Source organism: Pongo pygmaeus, chromosome 13 (genome assembly GCF_028885625.2).
Source record: "Pongo pygmaeus isolate AG05252 chromosome 13, NHGRI_mPonPyg2-v2.0_pri, whole genome shotgun sequence".
In the NCBI taxonomy this organism is placed as follows: Eukaryota; Metazoa; Chordata; class Mammalia; order Primates; family Hominidae; genus Pongo; species Pongo pygmaeus.
In genome coordinates this window covers 71,647,425-71,664,261 of record NC_072386.2, presented here as the reverse complement: position 1 = coordinate 71,664,261, position 16,837 = coordinate 71,647,425, and the positions used below count along the sequence as shown (strand labels likewise).

General features: G+C 42.9%; 1 protein-coding gene across 3 annotated transcripts; it reads right to left on the bottom strand.

Annotated features, from left to right (window-relative positions):
• Positions 1-4,584: 4,584 nt before the first annotated feature.
• Positions 4,585-14,319, bottom strand: LOC129043565 (spermatogenesis-associated protein 31D1). Of its 3 annotated transcripts, XM_054500227.1 has the most exons (5): positions 14,120-14,319; positions 13,619-13,697; positions 11,414-11,459; positions 10,752-10,812; positions 5,958-10,470 (listed from the first exon to the last, which is right to left on the bottom strand). In XM_054500227.1, coding segments are annotated over exons 1-5 (4,653 nt in total). In that variant the 5' UTR covers positions 14,122-14,319; the 3' UTR covers positions 5,958-6,005. The 3 variants fall into 3 exon arrangements, with proteins under 3 accessions (XP_054356201.1, XP_054356202.1, XP_054356203.1); XM_054500226.2 differs by lacking the exons at positions 13,619-13,697; positions 14,120-14,319 and adding an exon at positions 12,228-12,444 and having other exon boundaries at positions 4,585-10,470; XM_054500228.1 differs by lacking the exons at positions 10,752-10,812; positions 11,414-11,459; positions 13,619-13,697; positions 14,120-14,319 and having other exon boundaries at positions 5,958-9,931; positions 10,380-10,470.
• Between the last annotated feature and the right edge of the window lie 2,518 nt (positions 14,320-16,837).

Sequence of the window (16,837 nt, the reverse complement as noted above, 5' to 3'; positions counted from 1 at the left end):
AAAATAACAACAACAACAAAAACTGTTATAAATTAAAGATGCGTACTGTAAAGTCTAAAACAACCACTACAACCACTGAAGAAAGTTATTGCTAATAAGCCTCCCAAAAGGAGAAAAATTAGATCATAGAAGATCCAGAATGCACAACACCAAGAATGAACCCTAATGTAGATTACACACTCTGGATGATAATAATGTGTCAATGTAGTTCCATCAAATGTACAATTCTGGTGGAGGATGTTGATAATGGGAGAGGCTGTGCATGTGTGAGGGCAGAGGATGTATGGAAAATCTCTGTACCTTCCATACAATTTTCCTGTGAACCTATAAAGTAGATTGAAACCCAACTATATCAATAATCACAGTATATATAAATGGTCTGCATTAGTTTTCTACTGCTGCCATAATAAATTACCATAAACTTAGTGGCTTAAAGCAACACAAATTTATTATATTACAGTTCTGTATGTCAGAAGTCTGGTACTGGTCTTACTAGGCTAAAAGCAAGGTGAGAACACAATTCTTTTTTGGAGACTCTATAAGAGAATCTGTTTCCTTGCTCATTCAGGTTGTTAGTAGAATTCATTGTCTGATGTTTCCATTTACCTGCTATCTGTCAGGCTGTTTGAGCTTCTAGAGACTGCCTCCTGCCTTAGGTCATGGTCCCCTACCTCCATCTTCAAGACGAGCAAGAGAAATTCAGAGACTCTCTCACAGTTTAAACTGCTCCTGCCTCTTCTGTCTTCAAAACTCTCTAAAGTTTTGGATTTTAGGGCTCATATCATTAGGTAGGGCCCATATGGATAATTCAGAATCTTCTCTATTTTAAGATCTACTGATAAGCAACCTTAATTCCATCTGAAAACTTAATTCCCTTATGCCATGTAAAGTAACATATTCTTAAGTTCCAGAAATTGGGACATGGACATCTTTAGGGGACTAGCAATGTGCCTATCATGATCTAATCACTCATTAAAAGTCAGAAATTGTCAGCTGGATTAAAAAGTAAGACCTAACTATATGATGCCTAAAAGAAAACCACTTTAAATATAAAGAAATGAATTGTATGCAATAAAAGAATAGGAAAAGATAAACTATCTTGATGAAAAGAAAGCTGGACATAGGGGAGTGATGTCAGCAAAATGGCAGACTAGAGAATTCTGAGAAGGTGACCTTCCTCAGATACACAAAGAAACCTGGCAAACACAGTCAGAATCAACCTTGTCAAAACTCTGGAAGATGGCCAAAGGTTTACTGCAGCCAAACAAAGGCTAACAAGGAGAAAAACCACGAAAACACTGTACAAAGCATTGTAGCATTTTAATTTACCATCGCTCCCCCTCACTCCCAGCCCAGTGGCAACCTTGAAGATATCAGACCCTGTACAGAGTGTGGGTACTTGGTTCCAGAGGAAAAAGCAGAGCAAACCTTGTTCTAAGTAGTTCAGTTTGTCTGTTTTGATCTGTCTGGGAAGTCCCTGAAGAACTGATCCAAGGGGCTTGCATTTGTTTCACCTAACTCAGAACTTTCTCAGGGCAGAGAAGTAGCTACACAAAGGACTTTCCTCAAAAGCACAAAAGAGCAAATGAACAAGCCACTGTCAAAGGGCCAAAGATTAACCATTGGGGAAAACAATAGACACACCAAACACTTTGCGTACAAGTTTCTTTGCATGCCCATGTTTTCATTTCTCTTGGTATATACCTAGGAGTGGATTTGCTGTGTTATATGCCAACATTTTGAGGAACTGCCTGTTTTCCAAAGCAGCTGCACCATTTTACATTCCCACTCTCAATGTATGAGGCTTCCAATTTCTCCAAATTATCCGAAACACTTATCTTTTTTATTGCAGCCATCCTAGTAGGTGTGAAGTGGTTATCTCATAGTGATTTTTATTTGTATTTCTCTGATCAGACTAATGACGTCGAGCATCTTTTCATATAATCCTTTACTCTTAATGGCATTTTGGGAAGGAGGGTAGATAAACAAGTATATTCTATCTACTTTATTTAAGTGGAAACATGAAAACTCCTTTTAAATGTGTGATAGAAAACATTTCTTTTAAATATGTGAAAACATTTATGTGACAATCTCAAGGTTTCAGCAACATGTACGGTTTCTACTCATATTTTTTTCAACTTATAGTTACTATGTGATTAAGGGACTGCAATATCGTGCACTGAATTTGCTCTGTAAGATTCCTTCTTGTGTGGACTGTGGGTAAGAATTCAAGTGACTCCTTGGGGTTGACTTAAAGTCAAAGGAGAACTGATTGCCAAAGCCACTAAAGCTCAATGTGTTTGTCACCAATGCTGTGTACATCTGTTGTACGTAAGTGTGTTCCTCGTGTGATAAGTATCAAAGGAATGTGACAGCACTGACATATGGCACGTGGCACATCTTCTAAGAGATGGATGGCAAGATGTTTAAATGGACTTTTGCACTTTTATCATAGTATAAAAGATGGGAGGTATCATCCATACCAAATGATAATTGTGAAAGTTAAGTGGTGGGTACATGGGGAGTTATACTGTTCTACCTGCTCTTGTGTATGTTTAACCATCCCTTCAATGAAAGGATTTAAGAAATAAAACATGTTCAGTGCCTCATGAAGAGAAGGAAGCAGCAATAAGGATAGCTGGTGCTTTGTCTACTTTGCTAAGTAAGTTATCTCTCCTCCACCAGGTTTTCATCTTCCAAAAAGGTGTTAACTCCTTTTGGTGTACCCTCTTGCATTCTTCTTATCCTCAAGCACTTCTTCTCTTTAAATCCTTTAAGTTTTATTGCAATATAGTACACATACCACAAAATTCACCCATTTAAAGCATATACTGTGCACCTATTACAAGGCAAGAATGGATCAGTCCATCAAGACTAGAGTTTAGCTACCACTCAACAGAGACATTTCAGGATGGAAACCTTGCAAGGTGGTCGAACATGATGGTTCACACCTGTAATCCCGGCACTTTGAAAGGTCAAGGCAGGCATATCACCTGAGGTCAGGAGTTCAGAAGCAGCCTGGCCAACAAGGAGAAACCTCATCTATACTAAAAATACAAAACTTAGCCAGGTGTGGTGGTGCACACCTGTAATCCCAACTACTCAGGAGCCTGAGTTGGGAAAAATCACTTGAACCCAGGAGGCAGAGGTTGCAGTGAGCCGGGATCACACCACTGCACTCCAGCCTGGGCAACAGAGCGAGACTCTGTCTCAAAAAAAATGAAGAAACCTTGGAAGGAAACAAAGGAGGGATGGATATAGTTTTTTGAAGAATTTTTTATGAAATGTTTCCATCCAATGGATTCTAGTTTCTCTGAACGGTGAGGCCAGCACATCTGCTGAGCAAGTGGAGATGGCCTAAACTTGAGAAAAGTGCAGAAGGTTTGAAATACATGGGTGAGAAAGTGGACTAAGGAAAAATGACCAAAGCTTCATTAGTATTGTTCTCTGTTAGTAAGCACAGGATAAGTATTTTTTGGACGAATGAGTGAATTATTTCCAGGTAGTGCTAAGACTGACCATGCATTTATCATGGTGTCAGTAGACTTGATTGTGAAATTTAATCCAACAGTGATTGGTCATTTAAGGGAAGACATTTATGGAAAAGGCACAGAGATGGGATTTTGTCAGACAGGAAGGATTATAGGGAATTAGATACGGCATATTTCAAGTAGGGCTTGTTAAATATTGGTTATAGGATAGACCATAAAACCTGCATTGAAGAAGGAGGAAATTAAGTCAAAAACTTGGTAGACACATAAGTAGAAAATTAATAACGCAGTATGAAAATTTGACAAATTGAGGGGCTAGGCTGGAAGGATAGTAGGATGAGGTCAAAGGGTGGAATGTTAGACTGTATTATTACAGATGTAGAGGCGGTTTTGATGAGGCCGGGCATGGTGGCTCATGCCTGTAATCCCAGCACTTTGAGAGGCATGCCAGGAGGATCACTTGAGGTCAGGAGTTCAAGACCAGCCTGGCCAACATGGTGAAAGCTTATCTCTACAAAAAAAACAAAAACAAAAACAGCCGGGCATCATGGCATGTGCCTTTAATCCCAGCTATGCAGGAGGCTGAGGCAGGAGAATCACTTGAACCTGGTAGGCAGAAGTTGCAGTGAGCCAAGAACGTGCCACTGCACACCAGCCCAGGCAACTGAGCAAGACTCTGCCTCCAAAAAAAGAGGTGTTTCTGATGATAACTTTTAGATGTTTCTGATGATAGCTTCTGGGTGCGGCAGTAACTGAACTGGAATGGAGGTAAAGGACCTAAGATGGAATGACAGGGGAATTAGGAGGCCAGGTTATTGGCAAGTCTAGCCACATGGATGTTTGGGTCCTCCATGGATTCTCCATATCCACAAGTTCTTTGCCGTGGGTTTCATCCCAATTTTGTGCTTCTTAAGGCCTTCACAGAATATGAATTATTTCTGCAATCCTAAGATTCAGGCACTGCAGGGTCAGTGGCATAAGCATGGACAGGAAAAGAGAAGGATGGTGAGGGAGCTGTAGTGGACATGTTTTGTTTTGTTTTGTTATGCTTTGTTGTATTTTGTTATGCTTTGTTGTGTTTTGTTTTTGTTTTGACACCAAGCATTCACAAATTTTTCTGGAGAACCTACCTCAAGTGCCCTCTAGAAAATTCACTTCATTTATTAGTCCCAGTCTGTATAAGTGGAATTGCCTTCTCTTCAGGCCCCTAATATTTTAAGGGTGCATATGTGCACACTCTTAGAAATAAGGAGCATTCTGTAAAGATTCATAGTAAGCCCCCAAATATCTGTAGCCCTCATGCGTAGTTCAGGACTAACCTCTGGACCATGAGCTGCAGGTATTCTAGACAATATCTATTATATTCCACTAAGCCCATGAACATCATGGGTGACACCTCCATCCTGATAGGTGCACTGTGTACACTAAGGGAAGATCTTGCATGTTGCCATCAACATGGCTAGAAAGAAGACACAAAGATCACCTTCCCTAAAGAGAGGGATGCCATGTTCACAACAGCCTGCAGATACTGTTTAAGTCCTTAAAGAACAGCCCCATGTACACTTCTGCCAAAATGGCATCTGTAACCTCTGCAGCATCCTGGTAAACCTCAAGGGGGTGGTGCCTAGATCTAGATTGAGAAAGGGTCATGATATGGGCATGATGGGGCATAAACCTTTTTCCACCAGCATGGTCATCCTTTCCTAGCTTCACTTGCTTCTTACTTTCTCATTCATTCTAAGGCATCTTTTCCTTACTCTCAGCTATATTTTACCCTAGGAGGTAGGTGGTTGCCTGGTCAACAGTCCTGCCACAGACAGCTAGGTGAACTTTTTGCTCTGTAAAAATGTCATCAATCCAGGCAGCATGGAGAAATACACAGGGAGGGGAACTACTTCTCCAGAGTGACTTATTAGTAGAAAGACCTCAACGTTGAGGTCAAAATATGCCTCCCTAAATCATGAGCATGCCCTGCTTGTCAAATTCTTAAGCAGCATCCACAGTGTTCCTGACACTCTACCCCAACCAGCAATATCCCAAACACGCCCAACAACCTATAGATACTGTGGTCTGTGACAACTTTTTTTAAACAGTGCTTAAACCACTATTTCTAAAAAATATACCTGTCCTTCACCCTGTCTTCAGATATGGAAGGGCTGCCTTCCTTACTGCTCTAAAGGATATGAAGCAGTGAATGGGGAGGAAGGTGAAGGCCACCATACAATATCAGTAAGTCTCAAGCAAAGAGGTAGGAAAGACCTCATCTCCTCGGACTTCATCAGGGAGAGAAGGAGCTTTTGGAGGCACATGATACTCATTCCTCCACAAGAGCTCCAGGGGGTTGTGACATTTTAAAAGTCAAAGTAGGGAGTCAGTAAGAGCTGAGCTAACCCCTGCCTTTCCCTAAACACTAGCTTCGGTTACCCAAAACCTATACCCCACAACACACAGAAAAGACATCCTTCTTATTAGAACATTTATTGGGGAGAATCAAGATTCTCAACAAGGAGTTAATTATTCTGTGGGGGGAAATTTGCCTCCCTGGAAATGCTTCAGAAGCATTTTCTGTCCAGTTAGTAAAGGCACATCACTGAACACTCGGCTTTTAGCACTGGTTGGGACGGCTGGACACACCAGGCTGACCTGACACTGGCAAGTGGGGTTTGGATGTGGCACAGGCTTCCTCTGGGGCATGGATTGGGGATGGCTTTGACACAATATCTTCTCCTTAAATGCCTCAACTTTCTGGGGCTGTCTGTCCTTGTCTATGATCTGTCTAATCCTTCTAGGATAATTCTGGCCAACAAAGATAGCTTGTTGGCTGCAAGATTTGGTACATGTCACTTTGCAGGAGGGAGCCATGTAGTTGCAGGGATAGCCCTGGACAGGCTCTGCTCTGACATGCACTTCTGGGTTGTGCTGAGCTTTCCCAAGCCCCACTGGGAAGGAAAGGGGCTCTTGGGGACAGGTGATATCTATCCCATGCCTATGCCCCAGCTTCTCTTCTAGGAACTCCCTAGTGTTTTTCCTAATTTTCTGAGCTTCAGTAGTCCCAGTAAAGGCAGCTCTTGTAACTTGACCAGTATTCTGCACAGGTGATGACAGGGAGCTACCCTTTTCCCAGGAACTTTCTTGTTCTTCATATGATATGCTGGGTTTATTAAACCGCTGCAAAAAGGTCTTCATCCATTTTCTGAAAAGGTTTTCAGGAGGAGGCTGTGTTTTCAAGGTTGGGGAAGATTTGCTCCCAAGCACCTCCCCTGACGTCTTGTTATGAACAGTGTGGCTCTTTCTCCTGCGTTGGGACGTCCCCAACCCTGCATCCCCTCCATCAAGCTCTCCTCCTTTGGGTCTCACAGGACTCAGTCTCTTTATAGCTGGTGGGAAATTCTTAACTTGACACTTCTGTAAGACAAAGGTAGGGACCCTGGGCTCCTGCTTCTGTGCCACACGGATTCCTCTGTCCTCCAAGTGTACATGCAGCACCTGGGAAGTTCCCATGTTCCCACTCGACATGCCCTGGGAATTAGTCAGTAAGTCCTTGGAAGTCAAGTTATCTAAGGCAAAAGACACGTCAGTAAAATGGCTCTGAGGTTGGCTATGCTTCCTCTGGGCCAACTTTAACTGGCTCAACATCTGATTTTTAAGGTATGATGATTTAGGATCTTGAGGAACTGATATTCTTGGTGGGAAAATTTTAGTTTCATTGGAAGTGCTTGCTTTCACATTTGTCAGTGAGCAGCTTCCCGACTTGCTAGTTGTCAAGTTGTTCCTAGTTTGTGATTGAAGAGCACAGATCTCCTCTTCCTTAAACATCTCCTTCAACCCATTGGTGACAGGAAAGGTCTTTCTACTGCCCTGAAGCCTGTCTACATTATCAAAGGAACTCTTCCTCTTATCCCATGACTCACAGCCAGCTCCAGCTTGCAATATGGGAAGCTCTGCACTGCATCTACTGGCCAGTACAGTCTGTTTCTGACTGACTTCGTCTACGATGCTGTGTGGCGGGGGCAGAAAAGTCTGTCTGCCATCCTCAGTTGTCCGGACACTTTCTGTAAGATCATTGTCAGTATCAGAGAATGCTCTTCTCAGAGTCTCCTGCTTTTCTTGGTTGACAGGTGAAGTGACAAGGTAAGAATGACCGAGGATGGGGAATGAGCTTGTTGATTCTAATTTTTCGCTTTGAAAATCTGTAGTGCCTCTTCTAAGGGATGTGGAGGCTCCATCTTTGGAATCTGTCTCTATAAGGTCATGATCAGTATCAGAAAATTGTCTTCTCAGGGTCCCCTGCCCTTCTTGGCAGACAGGTGAGGAGACAGGGTGAGGACGATCAAGGATGGGGACTGAGCTTGTTGTTCCCAACTTTTCTCCTTGAAAAGTGCTTCGTCTACGAGACTTACAGACCCCATCTTTGGAATCTCCCTGAGAAATGAATGTGGCTGAGGAGGGAAGGTCGAAATGGGAAAAGGAATTGGAAAGATCCTCTTTCGATTTGAAGATTTCTATGGATTCAAGGACCTTGCGGGGAAGGCCCCACAGCATCCTCATATGGAAAGATTTAATATGGGCTTCCAACATCTTTTGTTTGTTGGAACTAAGGAAGGAAATCTCCTGGGAAGTATCAACACAGTGGTCCTCACTCACCAATGCTGCCAAATTTCGATGCTTTATTTGGCTGTGGGATCTCTCAGCAAGAGACACTGTCTGCTTGACTGAGTGCCATGAACTATGCACAGTCCCAGGCATCCGACCCTCATTGATTTCCTCAAATTTCTTGTTCAAATGTACTGTCAGGGCATTTGACAGTTGTTTCTGACCTAGTCTCACCCCTGAATCATTTCCTGACAGATGCATCATATGAGTTTCTAGGTCTCTCTCAGAGTTAGACCTCAGATCCTCGTCTGAAGATGTCTCCGGATCATGCAACAGGTGATCTTTTGGGGCACTCTCCTGGCTGTATTTCTGATAATTCCCCACATTCTCCAGGGAAAGCATATTTGACCTCCTCTCGTGGAAGCTTCTAGGGGTGCTTGATCCGAATTTCAGCAGAATATTGCGGCTCTGACCCTCAACCAAAGAGCTATGTAAAGGTCCATGATTAATCTCTGACACAAATAGCTCTGAAATTTTGCTCTGAGGACGTAGCAATGACAGAGACTCATGGATTCTTCGGGGCAGGCCCCATCTGCGCTGGATGAGCCTCTTTCGAATGTGTTGCTCCAGTTTCTTCCTTACCTCAGAGCTGAGTGGAAAATCTCCAGGAATGATGGAGATGGGAACATGGACCTTGAAGGACTTTCTGACCAATACAGGATTGGGAGCTGGAGGACAAAAGTCTTCCTGGGATTTTTGAACCACAGAGGGTAAACCCCACACACTTTCCTGCACTTTCTGCAACACGTTCCACTCCAGATGGTTAATTTCAGATGGCAAAAGAGACCGTGCCTCGTTCTGGGGTCTATGAAAACACACTCCACACACCCTAATCAGGAATAGAGGACTAGGTAGTAGGGCTGGGAGTGGAGATTGAGGTTGAGCCTGGGACTTCACCTGAGTGAGATGTGGGGACTGACCTAGGGGCAAGGTTTGAGGCAAGGGTATAGGTTGGGTACTAGGCAAGGACAGAGGTTGGGGAGGGGGAAGTACTGGGGATTCATGGGATATAGATGTATTTGTAATGCCATTGAAGAATACAAACACGGAGGAATGGCCATGTTGGACAAGAACAGTAGGATGCAGAGACTCGCTGTGCAGAGATGGGAGACCCCAGAAGAGCTGGACATATTTTTGCTCTAAATGGTCTTCAAAGCACTTAGAGTATGGAGGCTGCTGATGGATTTGCTGCCGTTCTAGTTCGCCTTTACTGGCCCAAAAAGGAAAGGATTCTGCCAGGTCATGCTTAACAGCAATTGAGGCTAACATTTTCTGTGAAGAATTTAGTTGGTAGTTTGGCCTAAGTTGTTTTGGGAATGATCCTGGTTTCTTTCCATTATCTTTCCACATCAGGAAATCACCCCTTTTTTTGACTTGTCTCTCCAGGAGTGCCAGAATGTCATGGCTGAGAAATGAGATGTTAACAGGCTCTATGAGGTTGGCCACAGAGTGCCCCTCAAAAAAGGCCTCAGAAGAATGAAGGGTAAGAAGCTCCTCCATGAAATCAGATGGCACAAAATTGGAGGAAAAAGAGTCCTTGTCATGAGGCTGCCACCAGGAGAATTCTGAAGATGCAGGGCGTGAATGGTCAATGCCTTTGATTGTTGGAGCACAGGTGGATGACCCACCAGAGCCACCTACAGATAACATCTCTGGAAAAGTCTTCAAGACGGTGAGACTTGATTTAGACTGAGTCACAGTGCAATCTTCCGGTGGTAAAGCAGATGGGATTGGTGGTCCATGATGATGAGCACACGAATCAGTGGGATTCATGACCTGGGAAATATCTTGGCATAGGGTGGAGTCAAATGAAAAGATGGTGTTCAGAGACAAACTGGCCTCAGGTTGGAGGCTGGGCTCCCCTCTCTCAACGTGATGTGGTGGGAGAAGGGGAAAGGGAAGCTGTTGGGGTGGGGAATGGTCTATGGGGAACTTGGAATCCAAGGGAGAAATAGGCTGTGATGGCAGAGGGTCCCTCAGTGGTGAGAGTGAAAATAAGTCAGCTAAGGTGGTGATCAGGTCAGGTGAGAGAATTAAGGGGGGTGGTGGAGAGGGCTTAGGCCGAGGGGACAATATTAGCTCTTCTGGAGGGGTTGCTGAGGGGGTGGAAGCCAGAGTGAACGATGACTCAGTCGCAGAAGCTGAAGAAGCCAAAGGGGACACAGAGGGAGCAGCATCTTTCAGGGACTCCCAAGACAGCAGTCGCTGGATGTCAGCAGTTGCTCTGTTACACACCTGACAGACGGGGTCTGGGCATAACAGCTGACGAAAGCGGGTGGTATCATGATGCTGGCCCAGGGGACTGCAGGAAGCAGGAGGTCCAAAGCTGCAGCCAGGACCAGAACAAGGAAATGAGGATCTGTTAGCTTGGCAGGGTTGGGGCCCCCTGAATCCTGCTGCACATTGCCCCCCACCCATGAATTCACCATATATGAGGTCATACGACCTCACTATAGCCTCTCCCCAACACATTCATTCACATACCCGTTTCTATGGCTACCCACTCCCACAACTACAGCAGGCTACAAGGAATCCCTGAAATGAATAGAACATACTAAAGAAAAAGGAGGGGGGTGGGTACAGGACACAAAGGGAAAGATTAATCACCTTTTCAGAATAGAAAGCAGCTTCCTTTCCTCTTCCACTTCTCTCTGGAAACTTTTCCGGTCTGGGAAACCAGAACAGTATGTTATACGCAATGAAGATAGAGGCACACGGCTCATACAGAAGTCAATCTGTGGAAGACCCTTGGGATATTAAACTCTGAGAGCCCCAAGAATCAGTAGAAAAGGGCAAAGAGTCATTGATAATATTCACAAGTTCACATGTGTGTGTGGCATCATTAGTAAAGTCCTTTCACATACATTACCCCATGTGATGCTCAAAACCACCACGTGAAACACAGACATCAGTGGTTACCTCCAGGAGGAATCCGAGCATCGAGGAAGTCAAAGTACTTATGCAAAGTTGTGAGACAGAAGCTCTGACTCCAAGCCAACCAGTACTCCTTCCTCGATATCTCAGTTGGCCACCAATTGAGCAACACCCATTGCTCAGGTCCGTCACTTTGTCCTGCCCATAAATGGGCAGAGCAGGGCCTCTGAGCAGTGTCTTAGGTCTGATTGCTTTCCCATGAGCCTGTCTTCTGAGGGCTCTGTTTTCTAAGACTGCATCTAGTAACCGACATTCTAAGAAATCATGGGACTGAGTCCTCATGAAAGAGACAGAAAGGGTCACACCTGAAGCTCAGATAGAGCAGCTGACATTACCTTTAAATGTCCCACCTTTCCTTCTCCTCCTGGCTCTGCCCTGATGCTGAGAACAAAAGAAAGATAATGACAGGCTGGGACTCACTTCTCTCACTCTCTATGAAGCTCATTCATTCATTCATTCGTTCATTATACAAGAATGATATGACTCTTTAATTAATAGAAATATGTTCCTGTTATCAATTTTTAATGGTGATAAAATAGTTCCCATTTTTCCTTCTCTGAAAAATCTTCAAAGAGGATTTTTTCTTTGAGAGCCACACTTGATGTACTCAGTTAGCAATTCTGAAGGAGGGCACAGACTCAGAGGTCAACAGTCACATCTGTGCTCCCTCATGGGACAAGTGTCACGGAGATAGGCCTATAGCTCCAGCCTCTGCTCAGAGACTTTCAGCATTACTCCCCTGGTCAGCCCAACATAAGGAAGACTTGGTCAAGTGACAGGTGACATGGGAATCTGACTCATGATCAAATTTCAGCAGAGACTGTTCTCCTTCAGAGACCCCACACTCTCTAAATAATCCCATCTGGGATCACAAAATTACTGTGTTTGGGATTTTATCCTGGAACTCTCCACCACAGTCAGACAGGTAGCTTCAGATGGAAAACTATGAGCTTCAGATGGAAACCTTAGTCCTCCTGAACCCCTACGTCTGCCCAACCTCTTCCATAGAACAGTGAAGTTCTATCCTCTCTTCAGACCTCCCATCTAAGACATGTCTCTGTATCAACCAAACTTATTTAGAAATGTGGGAATAGGATTGGGAAACAACAACAGGGCATCTCTCTTGGGTGTTCACCCACAGTTCCTTACCTTTTGGATGTCATTATTTTTTTCGGTGGGTGACGAATACAGGGTCAATACCACATAGAACAAGTACAGTATAAACAACCCCAACCCACTCAAGCAGATGAAGTTGGGGTCAATATCCAAGCAATGTGAGTCAGGGCTCAGCCCTGTCTCAGTATAGCTGTTCAGAAAACAGAGGATATTCTCCATGGTCTGAATAGCTCAGCTGCCTGAAGCAACTGAGCACTGAGGGTGCCCAGGCTTAACTATAAGCACAGGCCTGCATCACAGAGCATGGAAGAGTCACAGAGGGTTTCTGAGGGCGGAGGGAGCAACAAGAGGAGGGTGTGTCCACAGCCCCAACCCCACCAGCCCAGCAGACTCTCCTGGGCCCTCTAGGTCCCTCTGCCCTACCCTGCCACTCCATTTCCCGACTCCATCCCTTTTCATGTCATACATTTATCTTAGTGGAATTTTTGGTTTGTTCCAACAGTAAACCAGGCATTACTCGAGTCCCGCTTTACTATTTGGAGCCCTTAACTTGGACCCCACCAACCACACTGCCTTGAAAGCCTGAAATACTGCCTGGAATATTTGTTGTATCCAGGCATTGCCACTCTCAGGATCACATATGTCCTCAAATCCATCTTACCTACAGAATCTTTTTGCCTTACATAAATGCAGATATAAAACTTAAATTTCCTTTATACTTGCTTCGTTTTGTGAATGTTGAACATTACATTTTTTGCTTTGAAGTCAGTTTTTACTATTTCCAATCAGAGCGACTGTCTCAAATGATTAAAACTAATGTTATCAAGGAAAAAGAGCTCACTGCCCAATTTGGGTTTTTGAGAAAAGAAGGTTTTTATTGTAAATTAACGAACAATAAGACAGGAGTCCAGATCAAACCTGTCCCCTGTGCTGGCTTTCATGGGGTCATTTTATTAGAAAAAGTTTAGGGAGTGGCTTCTGGAATTAATAGTTGATTGCTGGAAGGAAAGGGGAGGTCTGAAAGTCCTCCGCATGCACGGTTTTGTTTAACGCTGCTTCACGTATTCCATGTGCACATTTGTGGGGAGTTGGTTGAAACGTGGCAGAAATTTGGGCTGTGACATCAGCCAGCTTGTTCTGTGCAAACTCCAGTTGGCCTTAATAGTTTTAATCCATTTTAGCCAGTTTTTTAATCTCAGAAGCAGGGAGAGTTTTGGCATTTTAGTAAGTTATTGTTGTTGTTGTTTTTTAATCGCCTATCCTGTAAACTGATTAATTTCGTTAGTCATTGGTTTCTTCAACTCTCTGGGGCATGGTTTCACTAATAATGCATTATTTAACATCTACAAAATAAAAATAAGTGTACAATAAATATATATAATTAAAACTTCAAGGGATCTTGGGGGTTAATTTATAGAACTTACTTTTCTGAAGTTAGTGAGGTTTAAATTGTTCAAGCACTTTTGGAACGTACTCTGTACACAAACACACATACACATTGACCTAAAAGGAAGAAGTTGAGGCAAATTATTATAAACAGAGAGTTCATTTGGGTCAAGCTTGAGGACTGCAACCTGGGAACACAGATGCAAGTCCCCCTAAATATACACTCCAATTAGCAGCAGTTATGAGTGGGTTTTCAAAGTCAAAAAAAGAGGTCAAGGAGTAGGCTGATACAAAGTTGTAATCAGGAATTCTCATTGGTTTACAGAAGCGACATTGATTAGTGATTGGCTATACATTATTAAGCTATAAGGGGTGGGTTATACTGTCAGATGTGGCATTATTGGGTTACTATATATGTGGCAATAGCAAGCAGTTTCAAGGGATGAATACATAGCTCAAGGCGGAAATAGGGCTGTGATTTCTGTCTCTTCTGTCTCATTTTAATGTCTCTCTAGGCCTGATAACTTAAAAGGACTCACATGCTTCAGATAAAAGTTCTTTTCTTTACAAACACACCCACACACCCATCCTGTGACAAATCAATCAGTATTTTCAAATCCAGAATTAATTAGTTCCTCCTTTTATTTCAATCTCTTATTTGTCATTTTGACCCCACATTTCTAACTCTCCCTCAAATACAGACAGTCCCAGCCCTCCACATCAATTTGGTAACAAGTATGCAACTCCCTTAAAGCAGGGATAGGTTACAGTGTGCTAAGCTATTATGATGTAAAAGACCAAAATAGATGCCCCTTTATCAACTAAGACAGGCTCTAAGGTTAAAGAAACAAAGTTACCTATAGGTCAACGGTTCAGGGCCTGGATGGCATGGCAAATTTCCAACTTTCTATAAATAGACTGCCTCTAACCAAACGAGCTATCAGCTCTGATCCGACAGAGGACCGGCCTTACAAACATTCGTTTCTGATAAGCTACTAATATTACAGATTGCCAGTATCTGCCAGCTTATAGAGGCTGCACACAAACCACCTTTGTGTCCCATAGTTCACCTTATGATGTAAAGCACCAAATTCTACCTCATTTTAGTGCTAAAACCCCATTCCAAAATGAACACGGGATGTATGATACATATATTTACTCACTGTGGTGTGCTCGGCTCCCACACAGTATGTATAGCTTCTCCCCCACACTTGTTGAGTATGTATGAATATGAATATAAAACACAACCTGTCCTTCCCCTATTCCAACAGAGAGCACCTTCATTCCACACTGGATGCTTTCCCTTCCTGGCTTGCAAACTGATAAGAGCAATGAGGCTCTCCTTTCTACTATTAAGTCATCCTGCTGGTATTTTGGATGATACTACTGATCCCATTAGTGTTTGGTAGCAGAGTGAGACTTAGGTGTGTCAAAGCCTTAGAGCAGAATGTCGTCTTAAGCAACCTCACCTGACTACACTGTGGGTCATGTAAATGTGATCTTTTCCTGAGTGCCTTGGCATCCAAAAAAACTTGAGAACATCTGCTCTATATTCTATATAATCACTTCTGCAAATGTCCAAATACCAACTGCCTGTCATACTTTATTCGGGCGACTCTTGTCAGGTTTAAATAATCCCAATATCCCCCACCCCTAACCCATCTTCCTACACATTCTTTTCTAAACTCTTTATCATAACAGCTGTCCTCTAAACTGTCTTTTAATTTCTTATGTCTTTCTTAAACTATTGTTAAAGCAAAATAAGTATGGCTTAAGAAGGACTCCATACTTCTATATTTGAGTCCTTGGGGATGAACTGTAACCTAGCTTAATAGTCAGACAAATTGAAAACCTAACTCAATAGTATGCACCTGTAGCAACAGCTGAGTGTTGGCCAATCCCAGCGGCCATAATTCAACCACTCATAGACTGCTGAATGTTCAAACTGTGTTCAAATAAAGCAAACGCCAAGCTGTAACCAATCTCACTCTTTCTGTACCTCACTTCCAATTCCTATACATCACTTTACCTTTTTTGTCTATAAATTTGTTCTAACCACAAGGCACTCGTGGAGTCTCTGTGAATCTGCTGTGATTCTGGGGGCTGCCCAATTCACAAATCATTCATTGCTCAAACTCCTTTAAATTTAATTTGTCTGAAGTTTCTTTTAACACTATAAAGCTCTTTATTTGACACCCATCGGCCACCACTGTTTATTGATCTCTTTTGAAGGGCTAAGACAGCCTCCATGCCAGGCCAGGTCTCTTTTCAATTATGCAGGAGCAGGTAAACTGCCTTGAGGATAAAATCTGCCAAGAGATGCCCCTTCCTCTTCTCTTTAATATGCAGTCTCAGCCAAGTTTTCATCTAATAAATACTTACTGCTGGAAACTAGGAGACACAAGCATCTGTAAGCCATGGGCTCTACCCTTTACCTCCTGGTGCAGTTGGAGCGATTAGTTCTACACAACTCAAGAGGTATACAAATGCAGAGGAGAGGTTCCCCCGCCTCCAGCATTTACAGTCGCCAAGTGATCTCTGGAACAGAGATACTGTGAGTCATAACTCCTCAGACACATCATGCTCTTTAGCAAAAAAATCCCTGCATGTGCACTCTCTCCAATTTTCTGATATGGATTAATGATTCTTTGAGGAGATGGTCAAAGAACAGCTTCTCTCTTTTAAAATGTCATTCATTGGCTAGATATCTTTACAAACATGTGTATGCCTACAGTTGAAACCTACCAGAAGTTTCAGTAAAAAGGCTTTTCCCCAAATGCTAATAAGATTCCTTTTCTGAACCTGGTAGAAGCGCCTTCAAAATGTAAAGGAACAAGAGACTAGAGATATATCTATTTTCTTTTTCTCTACCACCAACAGTAAATTCCATTGACATTGAGTGGCAGTGTTTCACACCACTTATCCTTTCTGCACTAGCACCAACTATAAATAATAAATTTGTCTACTTTATAAAGAATTCTACTTCCAGCTATCTCAGTGCATTTTCACAACTTACGAGGTTAGCAGGTCAGGTATTATACCTATTCTTTTTTCATTATTAATATTTGTTTTTATTGTAACAGGCACTTTGATCTTACTCTGAATATTGTGCCTATTTTATCAATGAATGAAACCAAAGCCCAGAGAGGGTAAGTGACTTCTCTAGATCAGACAGTAGTAAATATTAGAGCCCTAATGAATAAATTCTCTACATTCATAATGCTTCTACTTTACACAATATTAATATGTAATTTCTT